We start from the raw sequence: 17,537 nt of genomic DNA, 5'->3' as shown, positions 1-17,537 counted from the left end.
CGAGCAAAGATGAGTAAGGCCGGAAATATTGTTTTTCTGTCAAAATAGAGTTTCCAAGTCCATGGAGCACATTCTGCTTCAGCTAGATACAGATGTCAGAGAGTCAGCTAGCAGTTACTGCCACCAATTGGTGTGGTCTGTCTACAGAGCACTTTCCTCTTGTTGTGATGGTCAGAAACAGCGGGCAGCTGATCAGTTGAGCCCATGAGCTGGGTTGGCGTAATTTTGAGTGACAGCCTGTGAGACACATAAGAGTATGTTTAATGTGTGTGTGTGTGTGTGTGTGTCTTGCAGTGAATGGAGCAGACTACATGTACATGAACACGTCAGTGTACAGAAACGGCACCAGCTTCGTGGAGTCCCTGTTCGAAGAGTTCGGTGAGTGTGAAATAGCTCGGTCTCTGTGCTGCAGCGTGTGAACTCAAGGCTCAGTTTGGCGTCCTCGGTGCCGGTGTGCTCTGAGCCTTTAACCAGCACAGCTGCGCTGTTCCAACAGACTGTGACCTGCGGTCCTTTAAAGAAACGGAGGAGGAACAGAAGGGCGAGGGGGAAGAGGAGACGCCCGAAACGCCCCCTCCTAAATCGGTGAGTGACCCTGTAAAGTAAAAGGGCTGACCCTTTAGTGACCGCAGACGAGGCGCTGTGCTTTAAAGGTGACCCTCCGACACAAGCGAATGCAGCTCATGCAACGCAAGTCTCCCTGGATAACCGGGGGTGTCCGCTATGAAATCAGGTAACGCAATACGACGTGACAGGGCCGCGTTGAGATTGATTGCCGTGGGGTTAAGGGCACTCCCAGCGGTGGCGATCAGGGTGGGGCGCGCGTCCGTGTGTCAATCAGCGTCCGTGTGTCTGTGACTCAGCGGCCCTGTATTCAAACCCCAGCAGGGCCGTTACAACTTTAACGAGGCCCCATGCAGTGCTTCACAGTCCTCGTATTTCCATGACCGCGTGTCTGAATAAGACAGCTCTCAGCACTGGATGATCTCAGAGCTGATCGCTCTTTTATTTGTGTATTATATTTGTATTGAACTCGGTTCCTCTTGCATAACTCACTGGATTAGCTGGACATGTTGACAGCCTACGGGCTTTAAATTGACTCCTGATGTTATGAAGAAAAACAAGGCTTTCAGGCCAGGTCATTCCTGTTTTTGGGTTGTTCTGAGCCATGTGGGAATGGACATAACAAGGTGTGTGTCAAATGTACAAACAGAGAAAAAGAGGAAGCCTTGTGTCTTCTGTTAGAGCAGTCCAAATGTGTTTGCTGATATCTCCTAACTCCCACTCCTAACCCAGAGCCCAGCTGACTCCCCGCCTCCCCTGCCAACCACGCCCCCTCCTGAGGATTACTATGAGGAAGCCGTACCCCTCAGCCCTGGCAAGATGCCCCAGTATATCACCACCCGCAGTGAGTTCTCTACTCAAACCTTAGTGTGCTCATACTGACCGTCAGTACTAACATTATCCCACCCACAGTGAGCACTCTACCTCTACCCTACCGTTCTCACTCTGATTCTCAGTACTAATACTACACACTTGCAGTGAGCACTCTACCTCCACCCTACTGGTCTTTGTCATCATTTTATTTACTTACTCAAAGGGTGTGGTGCTCCATAACATTATGTGGTTTCGGTAGAAGACATGTAATTCAAACAGAAACATCAGACAAAAACACTGAAAATGCTGTCACCAGACAAAATCCTCTGCCACATTAAAAAAACCCAACCACCACCACCAGTGCGAGTATAGCCTAGAGCTCGCCCCCCCACACACACTCTCTCCCTGCTCTCGCCTTATACCCCTCCCTCCCACAGGCCCTGGGGACCGTTTGTAAGTGCTTGCTTATTCAACTACAAAAACATTGTAATTAAGGTACTGTAGTCAGCGTTTTGTTCCGATCTTCCGCCAGAATTCCACACTGATACTGCACCGCCCACAATAGGCACTGCACCTCCACGGTACCTTCACTGTCCCCACACACATACACAGCAGGGACGAAACAGGATTGTTTAAACTCTAACCTTTTTCCTCCACCTTCTGCACCCTTCCCAGGCAACTCCAGCCCCCCCAACTCAATCGAAGACGGGTACTATGAAGACGCCGACAACAATTACCCCACCACCCGCATGAACGGCCAGCGCAAGAACTCCTGTAAGCTCTTCAGCCGGGCAGGGATCGTGTTGGTGATGTGCTCGCTTTGTTGGCCCTCAGAAATCGCAGCAGTTATAAAGTAACTCGATTCGGCTTTTAAAGACCGCAGCACAGCAGGTTTACCAGCTGTTGTTGAGCTACTTACACCCACAGAACTGGGAAGGGAAGCTAAGTTGGTTCAAGAAAATGATTTGTGTAACCATATGTTTGAGTAGCTGCCTGGAACAAAAGCATCCCCTTGGTCTTCTTTAGCTTGGTTTTGAGCAGCAGAAACAAAAGCAAAATAACCCCAGCTCCTAAGTGCTCACAGCTGACAGTGAACGGCAGTCAGAAACATTCCTCCTAATGACAGTCTCGCGACTGCGCAGACAACGACTCGGACGCCCTGAGCAGCTCGTACGAGTCGTACGACGAGGAGGACGAGGAGGCCAAGGCCCAGCGGCTGACACACCAGTGGCCGTCGGAGGAGAACTCCATGGGGCCGGTGAAGGACTGCCGCATCTGCGCCTTCCTGCTGCGCAAGAAGCGCTTCGGTCAGTGGGCCAAGCAGCTGACCGTCATCCGCGAAAACCGCCTGCTGGTGAGCCCCGCCGTCGCCGTGGCTACGAGCCTCAGGGTCAGGGCTGGCCTCTGTGATTATGCTAAAGGTTGCACAATGATCAAAGTGAGGAATCGAGTCGTGGATAGTAGTAATGTGTTGTAGTGGTCTGGAGCAGGCTTATAACCGAAAGGTTGCTGGCTCGATTCCCTGTTAAGGCACTGCTGCTATACCCTTGGGCAAGGTGCTTAATGCACAATTGCCTCAGTTGTAAGTTGCTCTGGATAAGTGTTTCTGCTAAATGGCTTTAATATCATGTAATATAGTTCAACAACTGCAGTATAAGCATGCTAATGTGCCTTGAAGTTGAAAGGTCAACCTTTTTGTGCGAGTGAATATCAGCTTTATCATCAGCTTCCGGCCATAATTTCTCAGCCAGTCCTGATACAGAGTGAATGTACGTCTGTACCTCCACCACAGTGCTACAAGAGCTCCAAAGACCACACGCCGTACATGGACGTGTCGCTCAACTTGTGCAACGTCGTCTACGTGCCCAAAGACGGGAAGCGCAAGAGACATGAGCTGCGATTCTCGCTCCCAGGAGGAGAGACCCTGGTGCTGGCTGTTCAGAGCAAGGAGCAGGCCGAGGGGTGGCTCAGGGTAACTCACCTTATACTGAAATAACGTACACCACATTATTATTATACTGATCACACATGGTAGTGTGACACAAGTTAACAGTGCTCTTATGGATCACTATTTGGCACCACGTAAACACTATGATTTAAAGTAATGTTTTACAGATTGTTGTTAAGCTTAATGACCTCTTTAGTATTAGTTTTGGTCCTTGTATACTTATTATACTCTATGAATTTACTGTTGTGAATGCTATAATTTAAAGCAATGGTGTTTTATAGATTACTGTTAGGCTCTATGGCCTCTTCAGTATTAGTTTTGCTCTTAGGATACATATTATGCTCTAGGGTTTTATTATTGAAAACACTATGATTTAAAGTAATGTTGTTTTTATAGATTGTTGGTAGGCTCAATGACCACATCAGCATCAGTGGTGTTCTTAGGATAGTTGTCATGGTGTAGGATTTTGGTATTATATGCTTTTATTTTTGCATATTTATTTTTCAGCTTGGTGCTGATGAAGCGTAATTCTGGCTGCTCTGTGTTATTGTTGTTCTTGACCCTGTGTGAGCCACTGACCCCTGGTCCCCTGCGGTTGTGTCTGTACTGCTGTGATGTCTGTTATTCTGACTGCACCGCACTTCCTAAACGTGGACCCGACAGCTCCAGTCTGCCAAAGCCAACATTATTTTTGTTTCACGTACGGGTGTTTCAGTCACGGTGAGAATGTTTGCCCATCCTGGTATCTGTGTGCACAGGTCATCCGGGAGGTGAGCGGCCAGGGACCCGGCGGCGTCGGATTGGATGGATCCGTCTCTCCCACGATCCCTCGGAAGATAGAGCTGGACAAGGTGAGGAGCGGCGTTTCTCGTGTGCGTGTGTTGTGTGTGTGAGAGAGAATGGGAGAGAGAAAGAGACAGAGAGAGAGAGAGAGAGGACAGTTACAGCGAGAGAGAGAGCTGTATTGCCTCCTGGAGCCTGTCATGCCGATCCTTCCATGCTGTGCTCTGGGACTCCCCTTAGTTAGAATGGGGAAGAGCAGAACCACAGGTACAGACACACAAACAGGACCCGCTCCAGTGTCCCAGCCCGCGTCGCACCGGCCCTGTAAATAACAGTGCAGGATAAACACGCCATTCGCAATGAGAGACGCTGTCTGCCATCTGTCCCGACTCACCCAGTGTAATTACCTCTGACCTACAGCAGCAGAGCGGCTCTCAGATCGTGTTACGTCGTCACTGGATGTAAACACAGTTGAGTGATGCTGCTCGGATTCGGCCCTGTGGCTGAACCGGCGCCGGGTTTGATTAAAAGGTGTCACTTTTAGAATGGGGGATTATTCAGTGGAGAGCATCGGTCAAAGAAAAGAGCTGTTTTATGAAGAATGGCATATATCATGGCCTCCCTCTGGTGTGGCCTGCGAGCTTGTGTTTTGGAAGAAAGGAGAGTGGAGAGGAACGTTGGAAGCTGAGGGGGGAGTCTGCGGTGATGTGGGAAGCTACTGCAGGGAGTGCGTTTCCTGACAGGACTGTTCCTGTGTGTCTTTTCCTGTGTGTGTGTGTGTGCGCATGCGTGTGTGTGTGTGTGTGTGTGAATGCTTGTGTTCCTGTGTGTGTGTGTGTGTGTGTGTCTGTGTGCATGCACGTGCATGTGTAAATCTGTGTATGTGGGCACACTTACGCACCGTAAGTGCGCGTGAATATTTCTGTGAATATGTGTGTTTGTACTTATAAAAGCGTGGGCCCGAGTGTGTGCTTGTGTCGGTGTCTCTGTGTGTTTGGGTTTGCTCCATTGTGCCGCATGCGCTGCATTGAGTATTTAAGTTCCTGACACCGTGTTTGTGTTTGTGTTTGTGTTTGTGTTTGTGTCCGCCTCAGTGTCCCTGTTGTTTGCTGTGTCCTTTATCACTCTGGGTGTTTGCTTGCATTGTCCTCAGCTTGGTGTTTGCTCTTTCCCGCAGAGGCTCTCGGCTGATAAGCACACCTCCGACTCAGACAGCCCGGTCGCAGCAGACGTCCCCAGCAGCACACGGGACAGCCGCGAGGGTGAGTCTCAACTGCTTCCAAACACGCTGCCCACCCGGGCACCTGCAGCTCTGCCCACACACCCATCCCCCCAGCGTGTCTGTCTTTATGCCCCTCTAAATCTGAGTGACTGTGCCTGACTCACCTACCCCCACAGCCTTTGGGGTAGGAGGGGGTTGCCCCTCCCCCTCTTCCCCATTGTGTCCGCCCCCCATGCCCGATGCAGGTGCTGCCCTAAACCTTTTGTTACTCATGCGCACACCATGATGTCACCCGGAGACAAAGCCAGGAAGCGCCTGGGCAGGAAGTATGCGATCAGAGCCGCTCGCCCCGTGCCTTTCATGTGGCTGGGTGCCATCGGATCCGCAGCGGGCCTCTCCTGACCCTCCTTCCTCCTGCCACATCCTTCGCACTCTCCCTGCCGCTCTGTACCACACCCTCAGAGACAGCCAGAGCTGCTACTGTTTGATTCGTCCGGAGCTCCAGGACCTGAGCGACTTCCTATAGAGCTCCGTTTAAAAAAAAAACGCTCTGAAAAAGAGACCACAGGTTCATCTCATTGACCTGGTTATTCCTGGTTTGCAGCAATGCTGGAAATTTCTGACCATCTGTCTCTTTTGAAGGTGGCTTTTATAGACCACCTCTAACGCTGAATCACAGGCTTCCAGCATCTGCTCGAAAATCCGGAGCAACTGGAAGGAAGCCACCTAGACCCGTCCCTGATTACAAAATATATGCTTGTGTAAGCAAAATGAATTTGAATTGAATTAATGATGATTAATGAAAGTCAGGAGTCTTTGAAGCAAACTCCATCTCCATGTTTCCGGTAACCTGCCCTAGCTGTAGGTCAGCTGGAGTCCAGGACAGCCGAAACAGGGTGATAGTATGTGGTATCGATGTTGTAGCTGGTTGGCCCCAAGCCCAGGCATGTCAGGCCGAAGTAGACATGTTTGTTCTTTACAATATCAAAGGCAGGAAGTGTCTTTAACAGGACTTAATCCTAACTAGGTAGCAGAGGCTTTTTCATATATCACAGACAGTGTACATAAGAAAATAAACGCTCTCTTCCTTGTGCTGCTGTACCGTGGATCTGCAAATGTTAATCATCATTTCCCACTACATTTTTGCTGCAGTCTCTCTTCAGCAGGAAGAAGAAATGCCAAGCTTCGAGACTTCTTCCTCTATCATATGTTAACGAGCAAATAGATCATTTTAATGAGGGATCCTGCTCATTTATTTACAAGTGGAAAGTAGGTGGGCTTGGGCACTGCCAAAAAAAATCAAATTGAAAGCTGCTTTGGGGTCTGCAGCATATGAGCCGCGGATTAGATGAGACTCAATCCATCAGAAAGTAAACGACTATAATGCTACACCGCATTAGAATAGCTTACACACAGCTACAGCAAATCAGTGGAAATCAGGCTTAAAGCTGATAAATATCATTTATAAAAATTGCCTCAGGCCCTTTTCTGCAGTACACTGCAAAAATAAGAAATAAAATAATTAATACAAGGTGTTTTTTGCTAGTAATAAGTGAAAAAACCTGCCAATGGAACTAGTGGAAATACACAGATATTCAAGATTTGGTGACTGTGTCTTATATTAAGTGTAAAGAGATATTTTGACTTGAAAAGAGACAAATATGCTTGGTGAGATTTGGATTTTTTGCAGTGTAGACCTCTTACCAGTTTGGAGTGAGGTTCAGTGTTGATTTGGGTTTAGGTGGGAGTTGTTGCTTTTTCTGCCCATATGTTGGCATTGGTCTCCTTCAGGCACTGTTCCCTTCGTCTCCTAACTGTGACCGCATGAGTCCTGTATGTCTGTCTGCAGGGAAGGTAAAGCGGGGCGCCCTTTCGGAGCTGACGGGCACAGTCAGCCGGGCGGCGGGGCGCAAGATCACCCGAATCATTAGCTTCTCCAAGAAGAAACCGCCCCTCCCCGGAGACCCCCGGAACTCCTCCCCTGAAGACGAGGACCCCCGTTGTGGTGATTGTCCTCTTCTCTTTTCACTGTACACCTTCACAGAGATGTTCTTTGCTGCTCTCTTCGGCTGCTGCAGTCTTGCAGTCTCCTACATTGCCGCTGTTTCCCAGCCTGTCTACCCCTCGAACTGTCCGTCAGCGTCTGTCCCTCTGAGGTGGATAACTGTCTGTCTCCTCCTCGTCCCCTAGGTTACCTGAGCGTGTTGGTGAACCAATGCTGGAAGGAGAGATGGTGCTGTGTGAGAGGGGGTTCTCTGTTCTTCCACCGGGACAGGACAGATGTGCGCACCCATGTGAATGTTGTGGCCCTCCAGGGCTGTGAGGTTGTCCCGGGACTGGGGCCCAAGCACCCCTTCGCCTTCCGAATCCTACGGGGGGGCAATGAGGTGGCAGCACTGGAGGTAAGGAGGGGTCCTGGGAGCACACACGGCATTGCTAACCTACTGCTGTTCCTTCCATTTATGTAAGTGGGACACAGCAGCAATCTGACTGGTTATCATACAGTTGGGTCTTTTTGCTGGGGAGTGGAGTAGGGGAGTTAGAGCCTGTTTAAGTCTGGCTTCCATAAGCATAATGTCCCTCCATAATGAAACCCAGTGTCCCTCTGTCCAAATTCATGTGTCTGTGTCTCTTTATCTGCATCTGTCTGTCTGTCTGCCTTCAAGGCGAGCTGCTCAGAGGAGATGGGCCGCTGGCTGGGGGTTCTGCTAGCAGAGACGGGCAGCGCCACTGACCCGGAGTCCCTGCACTATGACTACGTGGACGTCGACACCATAGCCAACATCCGGGACGCGGCCCGCCACTCCTTCCTGTGAGTCAGGAGAGGGTGGAGATCTGTGTGTGTGTGTGTGTGTGTGTGTGTGGGGGGGGGGGGGGGGGGGGCTGGGACTGGGGTAGGGATGTGAGCACATTGTGTGTTACGTATATCATAGTGGCTGTTCATCTCTCTCTCTCTCTCTTTCTCTCAGGTGGGCCACTTCATCAAGCAGTGCCTCCACAGACACAAGGACGTACGATGAAGTCCCTTACGAGAAAGTGCAGGTGCGTAGGGCTGACCCAAAATCTACTTTCAGTGGAAAAAGGGGTAAGGGGTGAGAATGACCAGGTGGAGGTGCATGGTGACAGCCGCCAAAGGCTGCATGTCCAGGGGGTCATCTCTGTATTGGCATTCAGACCTTGGACTGAATGCCAATACAGAGCTGCTTCAGGCTGTCTGTTTGCCCATAGTGACTGATTCCCCACAGTCTGCTATGTAGAGACACAGTTCTGAATGACGTTTGTCTGCATTTTCACAGCGCCCAGGCCATTTATAATAATAAGCAATAAATATTCTTGTATTTTGCAAGAATATGTATTAGCATTTCAACTATATCTTTAAGAGAGGAAAATGCACTTAAAAAATTATATAGAGTCATTAAAAATTTGGCAGTTCCCATAAATATCTGAATGCTTGTTTTGATTCCTGAATTTGTAACTCAACTGTAGATGCGTGTGTGTTAAAAGTTTTGAATGTTTTTATAACCTTTTTAAAAAAGTGTTTTAACTCTGGTAAAATAAAACACAGTAGGGTTAAGGAATGGCCCTGGCTCTTGCACTTAAGTTGCCATGCCTTCCTGCGTTACTGTAGAGCTCTCTGCCCGTGTGTGACAGCTGCCACAGAGAGAAGCCAGCAGGGCTGAGCCGAGCCCGTCAGGGGAACGCTGTGCCTTTTCGCAGCTTATTAAACCTCAGCCAAGCTCTAGGCCTGGAGTCCAGTGACCGCTTCCGCTGAAAAAGGCTCAATTCCAAGGGGAAAAAAAGATGCAGAGAAAAAGGACCAAGAAAACGAAGTTATCTCCCTTTAAAAATGGCAGTCCGTAATGACAGCGTTACAGTGGGCTGGAGGAGGACCCACGCTTTTCACAGGCTGCATTCTTTTGGGCGACTTTATCTGCTCTGATTTCAACTCTATTCATTGTCTCTGGGTGTTTGTCCACAACAGGTGTTCTCGGAAAAACTGTGTCACTGATTTACGTCCGCTGGTTTAGCATGTAACTGAACTCCAGGCGTTCGGTGCCGTGGGTGGTTGATTCAGCCTGTCTTTCATTTGCAAAACTCTCAGGAGACAGGGGAAACCGGAGCTGAGAGACTGATTGCTTAAGAGATCACTGAAAGCCCAGAGAGCCTGATAACTGCCTCTCCTCTACATGTGTGTCATGAGAGGTTATCAGGGCCTTAAGTGTCTTAAGTGAAGGGCAGTAATAAGCTCAGTTTCCAGAATCCTCTGGGCTTTTTGTAATGATTGTTCTTAGCTACTATGAAGCAGCTAGCACATATCTCTACTGTTTCGTGTGTACACATTTGGGCTTGAATGAGTTTTGCAACAATTTCTTTAGAAACAGGACAGAGCGGATACCAGACTATTGCTCCATCTCAGTGACCTCAATTTACTCCATATGGAGCATGTTTATGGTAATACTGTTGAATTTTTTTTGCTGGTGGTCTTTTGAAGCTTTGAAGCTTTAATAAATAAACTTCTGTATCGACACAAATTTGCAGTGTGTGTTAAATGGTGATGCAAATTGAACACTGGGAGGAAAGGACAGTATGATGAAATGCTTTCCTTGGATCCGTGACTAACCGTCATTCTGTCGTCCCCCTGTTCCTTCACCCCCCGATTAGCTGGAGGAAGAAGGACAGAAAGCAGACGTTTCGGTGAAGCGGCACTCCTCGCTATCCAGCAGAGACGCGGAGAAGATGAAGCCCCAGGTCACAGTGAAGCGGCACAGCTCCAGTGAGTATCCAGCGGGCGGGTCTGTGGCGGGGGGGGGGTTTCGTGCGGGAGGGAGGGCTGAAATGAGCTCACGCTCTTTGAGCGGTGCCATAAACTCCCCCAGGCATTGTGGGATTGCTGAGTTTTCTCACGACACATAATCTGAGTATGAGTGGGCGTGTGTGTGTGTGTGTGTGTGTGTGTGTTTCTAATGCAACTAACTGGATATTGCACTGTTGGTATTGTAGTGACCTGACAATAACGCAGTTTTTATTATGAGCAAGGAATGATTCAGCTTTTGAGAGGGACAAGAATATTCATGAAGAACTTTGTCATTGTTCTTATTTTTGCTTTTGCCTTAAAATTGATCATTTATCTGATGTAAGGATTTCAGCCTTGTCCTGCTGGGAAGAGTCATGTGAATATTTTACTTATTGTCTTGTCATAGTATATTTATTTCTGTTTAGAACTTTTTCAGACCAGGGCTTCCATTTTTTGGCACTTATAAAATAAGTAATAAAAAAAGACAATGGCACAATCAACAGTTTTTCATATGCAGTCTTCACACCTCAGTGCAGCCAAGAGAAGAGTGAAAAGTTAACAGTGCCAGGTCTTCATGGTCCTCTGAGTTCTTGTCAGGTTTATAGCGTTTCACCCTGTTCCCGGGTCTCACCACTCTTGTCACTCACTCTGTTTCATGGTTGAAACAGTATCAACTGAAAGCTTTAACACAGACACTTCAAAGCGCGGCCCTCCCTGTAACAGCCGGCCCGAGTAATATGAGAATTACAAGGTGCTCCCTCTGTCTTTCACACCGTGTGAGCTAAGTTGCGTCACCTTCCCACAACCCCCGGGGTCACACCTATGACCCTTGACGTCTTGCAGTGTGGAGGTCTACAGTAGTTTGGGGTATCGAGAGTATCATGTCTTGTCTGGCCCAAACAACTGATCCAGGATCAGTTTACCCAACCGTAATCCCATTCTTTTCCATTTTGCGGGGGATATACTTCATGACAGTGCTTGGATACAGAGACTGTCTACACCTCTGTGATACCAGATCAAGTGAGAGGCAGCAGGTTTCTTCAGTGTCAGTGGCTTTGAGAATTAAACCGTCTCTCTCGTTCCCTCATTCCAGATGCGAATCAGTACGCCAAGTATGGGAAGACCCGCGCTGAGGAGGACGCTCGCAGGTACCTGAGCGAGAAGGAGGAGCTGGAGAAGGAGCGCGATGGCATTCGAAACACCCTGCTCGCACTGCGCAAGGAGAAGAGAGAGGCCAAGGAAGAGCTGAAGAGTGCCACTGGTGAGGAAGAGACCAGAGCCAAGTGCTCTCTCTGACACACAAACACACACACACACATACACATACTATACGCTCACTGACACATGCTTACTTGCACTTTGTGTGAAAGAATATGGAGCTGTGATTTTAACAGCGCTTTTTATTTTTCTTTGATGTGAAAATAAGTTGAAGTGGGTATAATACATGTAGTTTATGCTCTTATGCAGTTGGAAGGAAGAACAGGAAAGTCACTTTCTGTGGAACACTACTGACACCTACTGGCCAGTATAAACCCACAATGATTTTGTGAGACCCATGCCAGTGAATGAACACCGTTAGGTGCCCTACAGTGGAGAGAGAAAGAGTGGCGTTAATAATGGGCTGTTAGCAGTGTGTGGGGGTTATTAGTGTGCATTTACCTTTACAGGAAAGCAGAAGAAAACCCTGGAGGAGCGAGTGGCTGAGCTGGAGGAGAGCTGCAAAGAGAAGGAGGCCGTGAGAGTGGACCTGGAGCTCAGGTTGACCACGGTGAAGGAGAACCTGAAGAAGTCACTGGCGGGAGGAGCACTGGGGGCACCGGAAGAGAGCAGACCCGCCATGAAGGTACTGACCCAAAATGACAATAACAAGCCAGACACTAACCCCACACTGTGCCACTCTGCTGCAATCAGGGCACAGATTGCAGACAGATGATATACAGTCACAGCTGTGGAGGCATAGCACTGATGTCCATATCATGAAGGGATGCAGCATGAAAATATGAACAACTCACCTCTGTGTTGATGATGTTCTTCTTAGTTACAAGGTCATTCTAGACTTAAGAGGCAGGTCACTTTAGTAGCAGGGGAGCGAAATGAAAAAGCTCTTCCTACACAGTGTGGGGAGGTTAGTGTTCACTTTGTTGAGTACTTGATACTAGCTTGGTGTGTCCCGTGCGAACTCAGCAGGTCACGGCCAGTAAGTGTAATGGTTCCAATGGTGAGACATCCCTGCCAGTCAACTGTGCCTCCGAAATGCGCAAGCGCCCGCCCTCCATCTACGCATCCACTAAGGGCAACGTCATGCAGAAAGCCAAGGTGCGGTGCACACACTCACATACACAAAGAAACACACAAACATGTGCATGCACACACACAAACAACACATACACATACACACACACACACACACGCACACACACATGCACACACACAAACAACACATACACAAACACACACACTCACACACACACACACTCATGCACACACACAAACAACACACACATACACACACACACACACACACACGCACACACACATGCACACACACAAACAACACATACACAAACACACACACTCACACACACACACACGCATGCACACACACAAACAACACACACATACACACACACTCACTTACACACACACACACACACAAACACACACACACATACACCCACATTCTCTACATGCTTCATGAGACACATCACTGACCACCAACAGAAGTTAAAAGATACACTGTAGTATGTTTTATTTGCTTTATATATCAATTGAATGAAAAATATGGCACAGGTAGTGATGCTGATCACCTGTTTGCAGGAATGGGAGTCCAAGAAGGGGACCTAAAGGAGTTGCCAGCCAATTAGAGGGTTCGGACTGAAGGAGGACGTTCCCATGTCATGTGACTGCGAGAGAGAGCCCGCCCCCTTACCCCCTTCATAACCCTCACTAGTCCACTCCTCCCACCCCCAAAACTCCATCGGGGCTGATGCAAATATTAGCAGTCTGTGCTGCTTCGCTCTCCTGATGGCTGACGTGACAGGTTGAGATACTGGACGCCTGCCAGCACCCCCCTGGGGCGTCTCACAACTCAAATCCACCTGATTTACGACACTAGCGGCACGGAAAGCGCCAGCGCTCCAGAGAGACGCTGAGCTCGGTATGCATTTCAGATTCACGAAAACTGCAGAGGGACACCTGTTCAGACTTGAGGATTCTGAGGTTTGGAGAGGCAGAGAGGGGAAAGCCCGCTGTGCTGTTTGAAGGAAAAAGGAGATGTTGTTATGGGTTTGGAGAATGTGTGAGCCGGGAGGCAGCCTACTGGTTCTGAAAGGTCACCAAAGGCAAAGAAAGAAGATATGCTTCGCTGAGAGATGTTCTGGATTAAAAGAGACCGAAAAAGACAGTCCATATTCCAGAGTAGTTTTAAATTACTTTTTTAAACTTACTGCTGTTCAAAGAAGAGGAAATACCTAAGTATTTTTCTGTAAATACTTTTTTACACTGTGCAATGTTGTCTCTTTGCCCAAAGACAAGGGTGTCACAATGTTAAAATTTTAAAAGCCTTACACTGTAACTGTGGTGCTAATGTACAACACTCATGGTTCTAATCCTCCTATTTTTACCCAAGGTTTATGGTCACTGCAGGTAGTTCTGGTCCTGGACTCCCTGATATCAAAGGAGATCTGCAAATATAGGATTGCCCTCTAATCAGAGGCTTGTAACCAGTACTAAATGTTATGATTCCAACGTGTCTTAACAAGGATGATGATGTGTTTCCTGATATTTTAAATCATTGTTCTAGTTTAAACTCAATCCTCTCACTAACCTTTGTTTGACCTTTGCACTTTACTGATTTTTTTTTACTTGGAGATGGTTAAGGGAAAATGATTCATACAGATTAAATCACCTTTTCTGTACAAATTCTGTGCTGGTAAATGACTTTATCCCAAAATCTGAAATTAAAGCTACTGTACATGGTTGAACTTAACGCAAATCAAATACAAATGAACTCCACCAGATTGGAAAATACTGTAAAATACTCTGTAAAATATTCCATTGCAATGAAATGAGGAACAGCTGTCAGCAGATACCTTACACACGGTGCAGAAGGAAGTGTGCAACCCTGATGACAGATAAGCACAGGAAATTCTTATGTGTTATATTTGTTTCTGCCCCAGTAGACCTCAAATACATTTCCAAAGGAGAGTTCAGATATACACACACTGAGCACTTTAGTAGGAACACTATACTAATACTGGGTAGGTCCTCCCTTTGCGCTCAAAACAGCCTCAATTCTTCATGGCATGGATTCCACACGATGTTGGAAACATTCCTTTGAGGTTCTGGTCCATGTTGGCATGATTGTATCACGCAAATTTCTGCAGATTTGTCAGCTGCACATTCATGCTGCGAATCTCCCATTCTACCACATCCCAAAGGTGTTCTATTGGATTCAGATCCGGTGACTGGAAAGGCCACTGAAGAACAGTGAACTCATTGTCATGTTCATGAAAGGATGCATGATGCATTATCATGCTGGAAGTAGCCACTAGAAGATGGGTAAATTGTGGCCATGAAGGGATGCACATGGTCAGCAACAATACTCAAATAGGCTGTGGCATTCAAGCGATGATTGATTGATATTAATAGGCCCAACGTGTGCCAAGAAAACATTCCCCACACCATTACACCGCCGCCACCAGCCTAGAACGTTGACACAAGTCAGGTTGGGTCCATGGATTCATGCTGCTAGCGCCAAATTCTGACCCTACCATCTGTGTGTAGAAATCAAGATTCATCAGACCAGGCTACGTTTTTCCAGTCTATAACTGTCCAGTTTTGGTGAGCCTGTGCCCACTGCAGCCTGAGCTTTCTGTTCTTGGCTGATAGAAGTGGAACCTGACGTGGTCTTCTGCTGTTGTAGCCCATCCGCCTCAAGGTTCGACGTGTTGTGCATTCTGAGATGCTTTTCTGCTCACCACAATTGTACAGAGTGGTTATCTGAGTTACTGTGGCCTTTCTGTCAGCTCAAACCAGTCTGGCCATTCTCCGTTGACCTCTCATCAACAAGGAGCTTCTGTCCACAGAACTGCCGCTCACTGAATGTTTTTGGCACCATTCTGAGTAAACTCTAAAGACTGCTGTGCATGAAAATCCCAGGAGATCAGCAGTTACAGAAATACTCAAACCAGTCCGTCTGGCACGAACAATCATGCAACGGTAGAAATGACTGAGATCACATTTTTTCCCCATTCTGATGGTTGATGTGAACATTAACTGAAGCTCCTGACCCGTATCTGCATGATTTTATGCATTGCACTGCTGCCACACAATTGGCTGATTAGATAATTGCATGAATAAGTAGGTGTACAGGTGTCCCTAATAAAGTGCTCAGTGAGTGTAGTGTCACACAGAGAACCTGCAAAGACAGCACACTCACCACCAGGAGGCACTCTCCTCTGCTGCTTTCTGCTGCACTGTTATCAGAGGAGACACTGTCTGTTCCTGGCTGTCCAGAGGTACCGTGTAGGACAGGAACACAAACTGATCTCACCTAAATTTTCAAGATCGATGTAAGCACACTTCACTCTCACATGGACACTGACCTCCAAGCATACCAATGGAAACAGCACGTTAATGGAGGGTACGCAGTCCTCTGCAGTGGTGACCTGCAACTGTGACCCCCCTATCTCTGACCTTCCGGATATGCTACACCCCTTCCTGCTTGGAACCCAACGAGCACGGAAAAGCCCCCACAGCAAAGATCCTCTACCACATATGCCAGCCCCTTACAGGCATACTTAAAGATACAATCGGCAGGATAGGAAAACAGAACAAGTCTTAAGCACAATTAAGCTTTCTTTACTAACAGTGCATTCAAACCACTGTCTTCTCCCCCCCCCCCTGACTCTGCTTTTAAAACTGGTCTGCTCTTGCTTCTAGCAGGAGGCAAGGGCTTTTATGAGCATGACGGAACAGCACATGTTGTGCAAGTTTCGCCTTGCAGATACAGAGGTAGAAATACACATATATTAGTAAGTGACAACAGATAATTTAACATAGCCTAGTGTGTATTTAAGTATGCTTTGGTTTGTGCTTATACATGCACTACTTTCCTTGATAGCAGCCCTGTGGGGGAAAACGTTTATACATACCAGTGCCATTTTCAATTAAGGCCATTTATTTACATGTAGAAATGCATGTCATGCCAGGCAGTTACAGTGTGTGTGCTGTGAGAAGCCAGAGACTGAACAGGGCAGAAATGACAAGCAAAAACCCACTAACAAAACACCAGCTGCACTGAACATTTGTAACACCATTTGCAGAAACCCATCACTTACCCTAAGAGCCAACTCAGCATTAAACTGGGAGGAAAAGAGAGGAGCATCTGGGAGGTACACCAGAGGACTGTAAATAATCTGACAAGGTGGTGTGGAGACAGGTTGTTGGTGGTACCCTTTTCTACTGAAGTGGGGGTGGTTGAAACCTGGGGTGAAGCTGGTGTAAAAGCAGTTCACTCTGCAGGAGAGTTGGGGTCAACCTTCTGCATCGAGGTAGGTTTTGGTGCGCACCTGTACAAACCTGCATACACCTATGTTTGCTTACTGTTGCACTACTGAGTACAATAAGCATATTCACCTCTCTACTCCTACTGGCCACGGAAGGCATCGCTATTCTCATCTGTCCAACCAGGAAGTTGTGCAAATACTGTTAAATCTTTCTTTATGTAAAAGCATTTACTTGGACTGGATCAGTCTCTCTTTCAGACATTTGGATTTTGAGGTAAAATTAATTTTGCCTGCTGCCTGTAATATATTTTCAGTTTGTTGTTCAACCGAATAGACAAGGAGAGCAAATACTAATTACACTTGCCAACTTTTATGGATCATAAAAGGCTCAACGGTAATGATCTACTGCTTTCGAATTTTGGATAACAGCATCCACTGACAGAATTTTGGATAACAGCATCCACTGACAGTGCACTCGCATTTTCCTTTATAACACACCAGTATCAATCAATCATATTAACATAAATTGCATTCTGTAAAGTTGTTTAGCTAAAAATATTTTTTTTCCACAATAACAGCTGGTGATTTTAAAATTGCAAATTGTTTTGTCAATAAAACTTTCAAACGATTGATCAAGCTTATCTGAGGCCATTTTAGGGATATGACAAAAGCTAAGGAAAAAAATATATTTACGTAGGTAAATACAGATGCTAGTCTTTTTGGTTTTACTTTCCTGGTTTAAATGCAATATGTGGCCTTTATTGTGAGGTCAAATAATGCAGTAATTAAGCCAGAGTTGTAGGAAAAAATTACACTACCGTTAGTTTGGCCCGAAATGTATCATGGGTAATGTCATGCCCTGCCGCTTTCGCTGAGCAAATTGAAACTTTGGTAGCTAGACTT

The 17,537-nt window shown here is 47.2% G+C and overlaps 1 protein-coding gene across 1 annotated transcript in view; it reads left to right on the top strand.

Moving 5' to 3' along the window:
• LOC118790889 (actin filament-associated protein 1-like 1) overlaps positions 1–13,506 on the top strand; it is a 19,878-nt gene extending 6,372 nt beyond the window's left edge. The window contains exons 3-19 of the mRNA XM_036548014.1: positions 295–378; positions 497–585; positions 1,297–1,408; positions 2,053–2,151; positions 2,520–2,731; positions 3,170–3,349; positions 4,084–4,176; positions 5,286–5,370; positions 7,180–7,335; positions 7,521–7,732; positions 7,997–8,142; positions 8,300–8,372; positions 9,993–10,104; positions 11,219–11,386; positions 11,793–11,968; positions 12,313–12,441; positions 12,943–13,506. Coding sequence (XP_036403907.1) covers positions 295–378; positions 497–585; positions 1,297–1,408; positions 2,053–2,151; positions 2,520–2,731; positions 3,170–3,349; positions 4,084–4,176; positions 5,286–5,370; positions 7,180–7,335; positions 7,521–7,732; positions 7,997–8,142; positions 8,300–8,372; positions 9,993–10,104; positions 11,219–11,386; positions 11,793–11,968; positions 12,313–12,441; positions 12,943–12,969 — 2,153 coding nt within the window. The 3' untranslated portion in view covers positions 12,970–13,506. The remainder of the gene's footprint in view (positions 1–294; positions 379–496; positions 586–1,296; positions 1,409–2,052; positions 2,152–2,519; positions 2,732–3,169; positions 3,350–4,083; positions 4,177–5,285; positions 5,371–7,179; positions 7,336–7,520; positions 7,733–7,996; positions 8,143–8,299; positions 8,373–9,992; positions 10,105–11,218; positions 11,387–11,792; positions 11,969–12,312; positions 12,442–12,942) is intronic.
• The last annotated feature ends 4,031 nt before the right edge of the window (positions 13,507–17,537 follow it).

The sequence above is a fragment of the Megalops cyprinoides genome, chromosome 16 (assembly GCF_013368585.1).
Source record: "Megalops cyprinoides isolate fMegCyp1 chromosome 16, fMegCyp1.pri, whole genome shotgun sequence".
NCBI lineage: Eukaryota > Metazoa > Chordata > Actinopteri > Elopiformes > Megalopidae > Megalops > Megalops cyprinoides.
The sequence above is the reverse complement of the archived record's forward strand: the minus strand, read 5'-3'. Positions and strand labels throughout refer to the sequence as shown.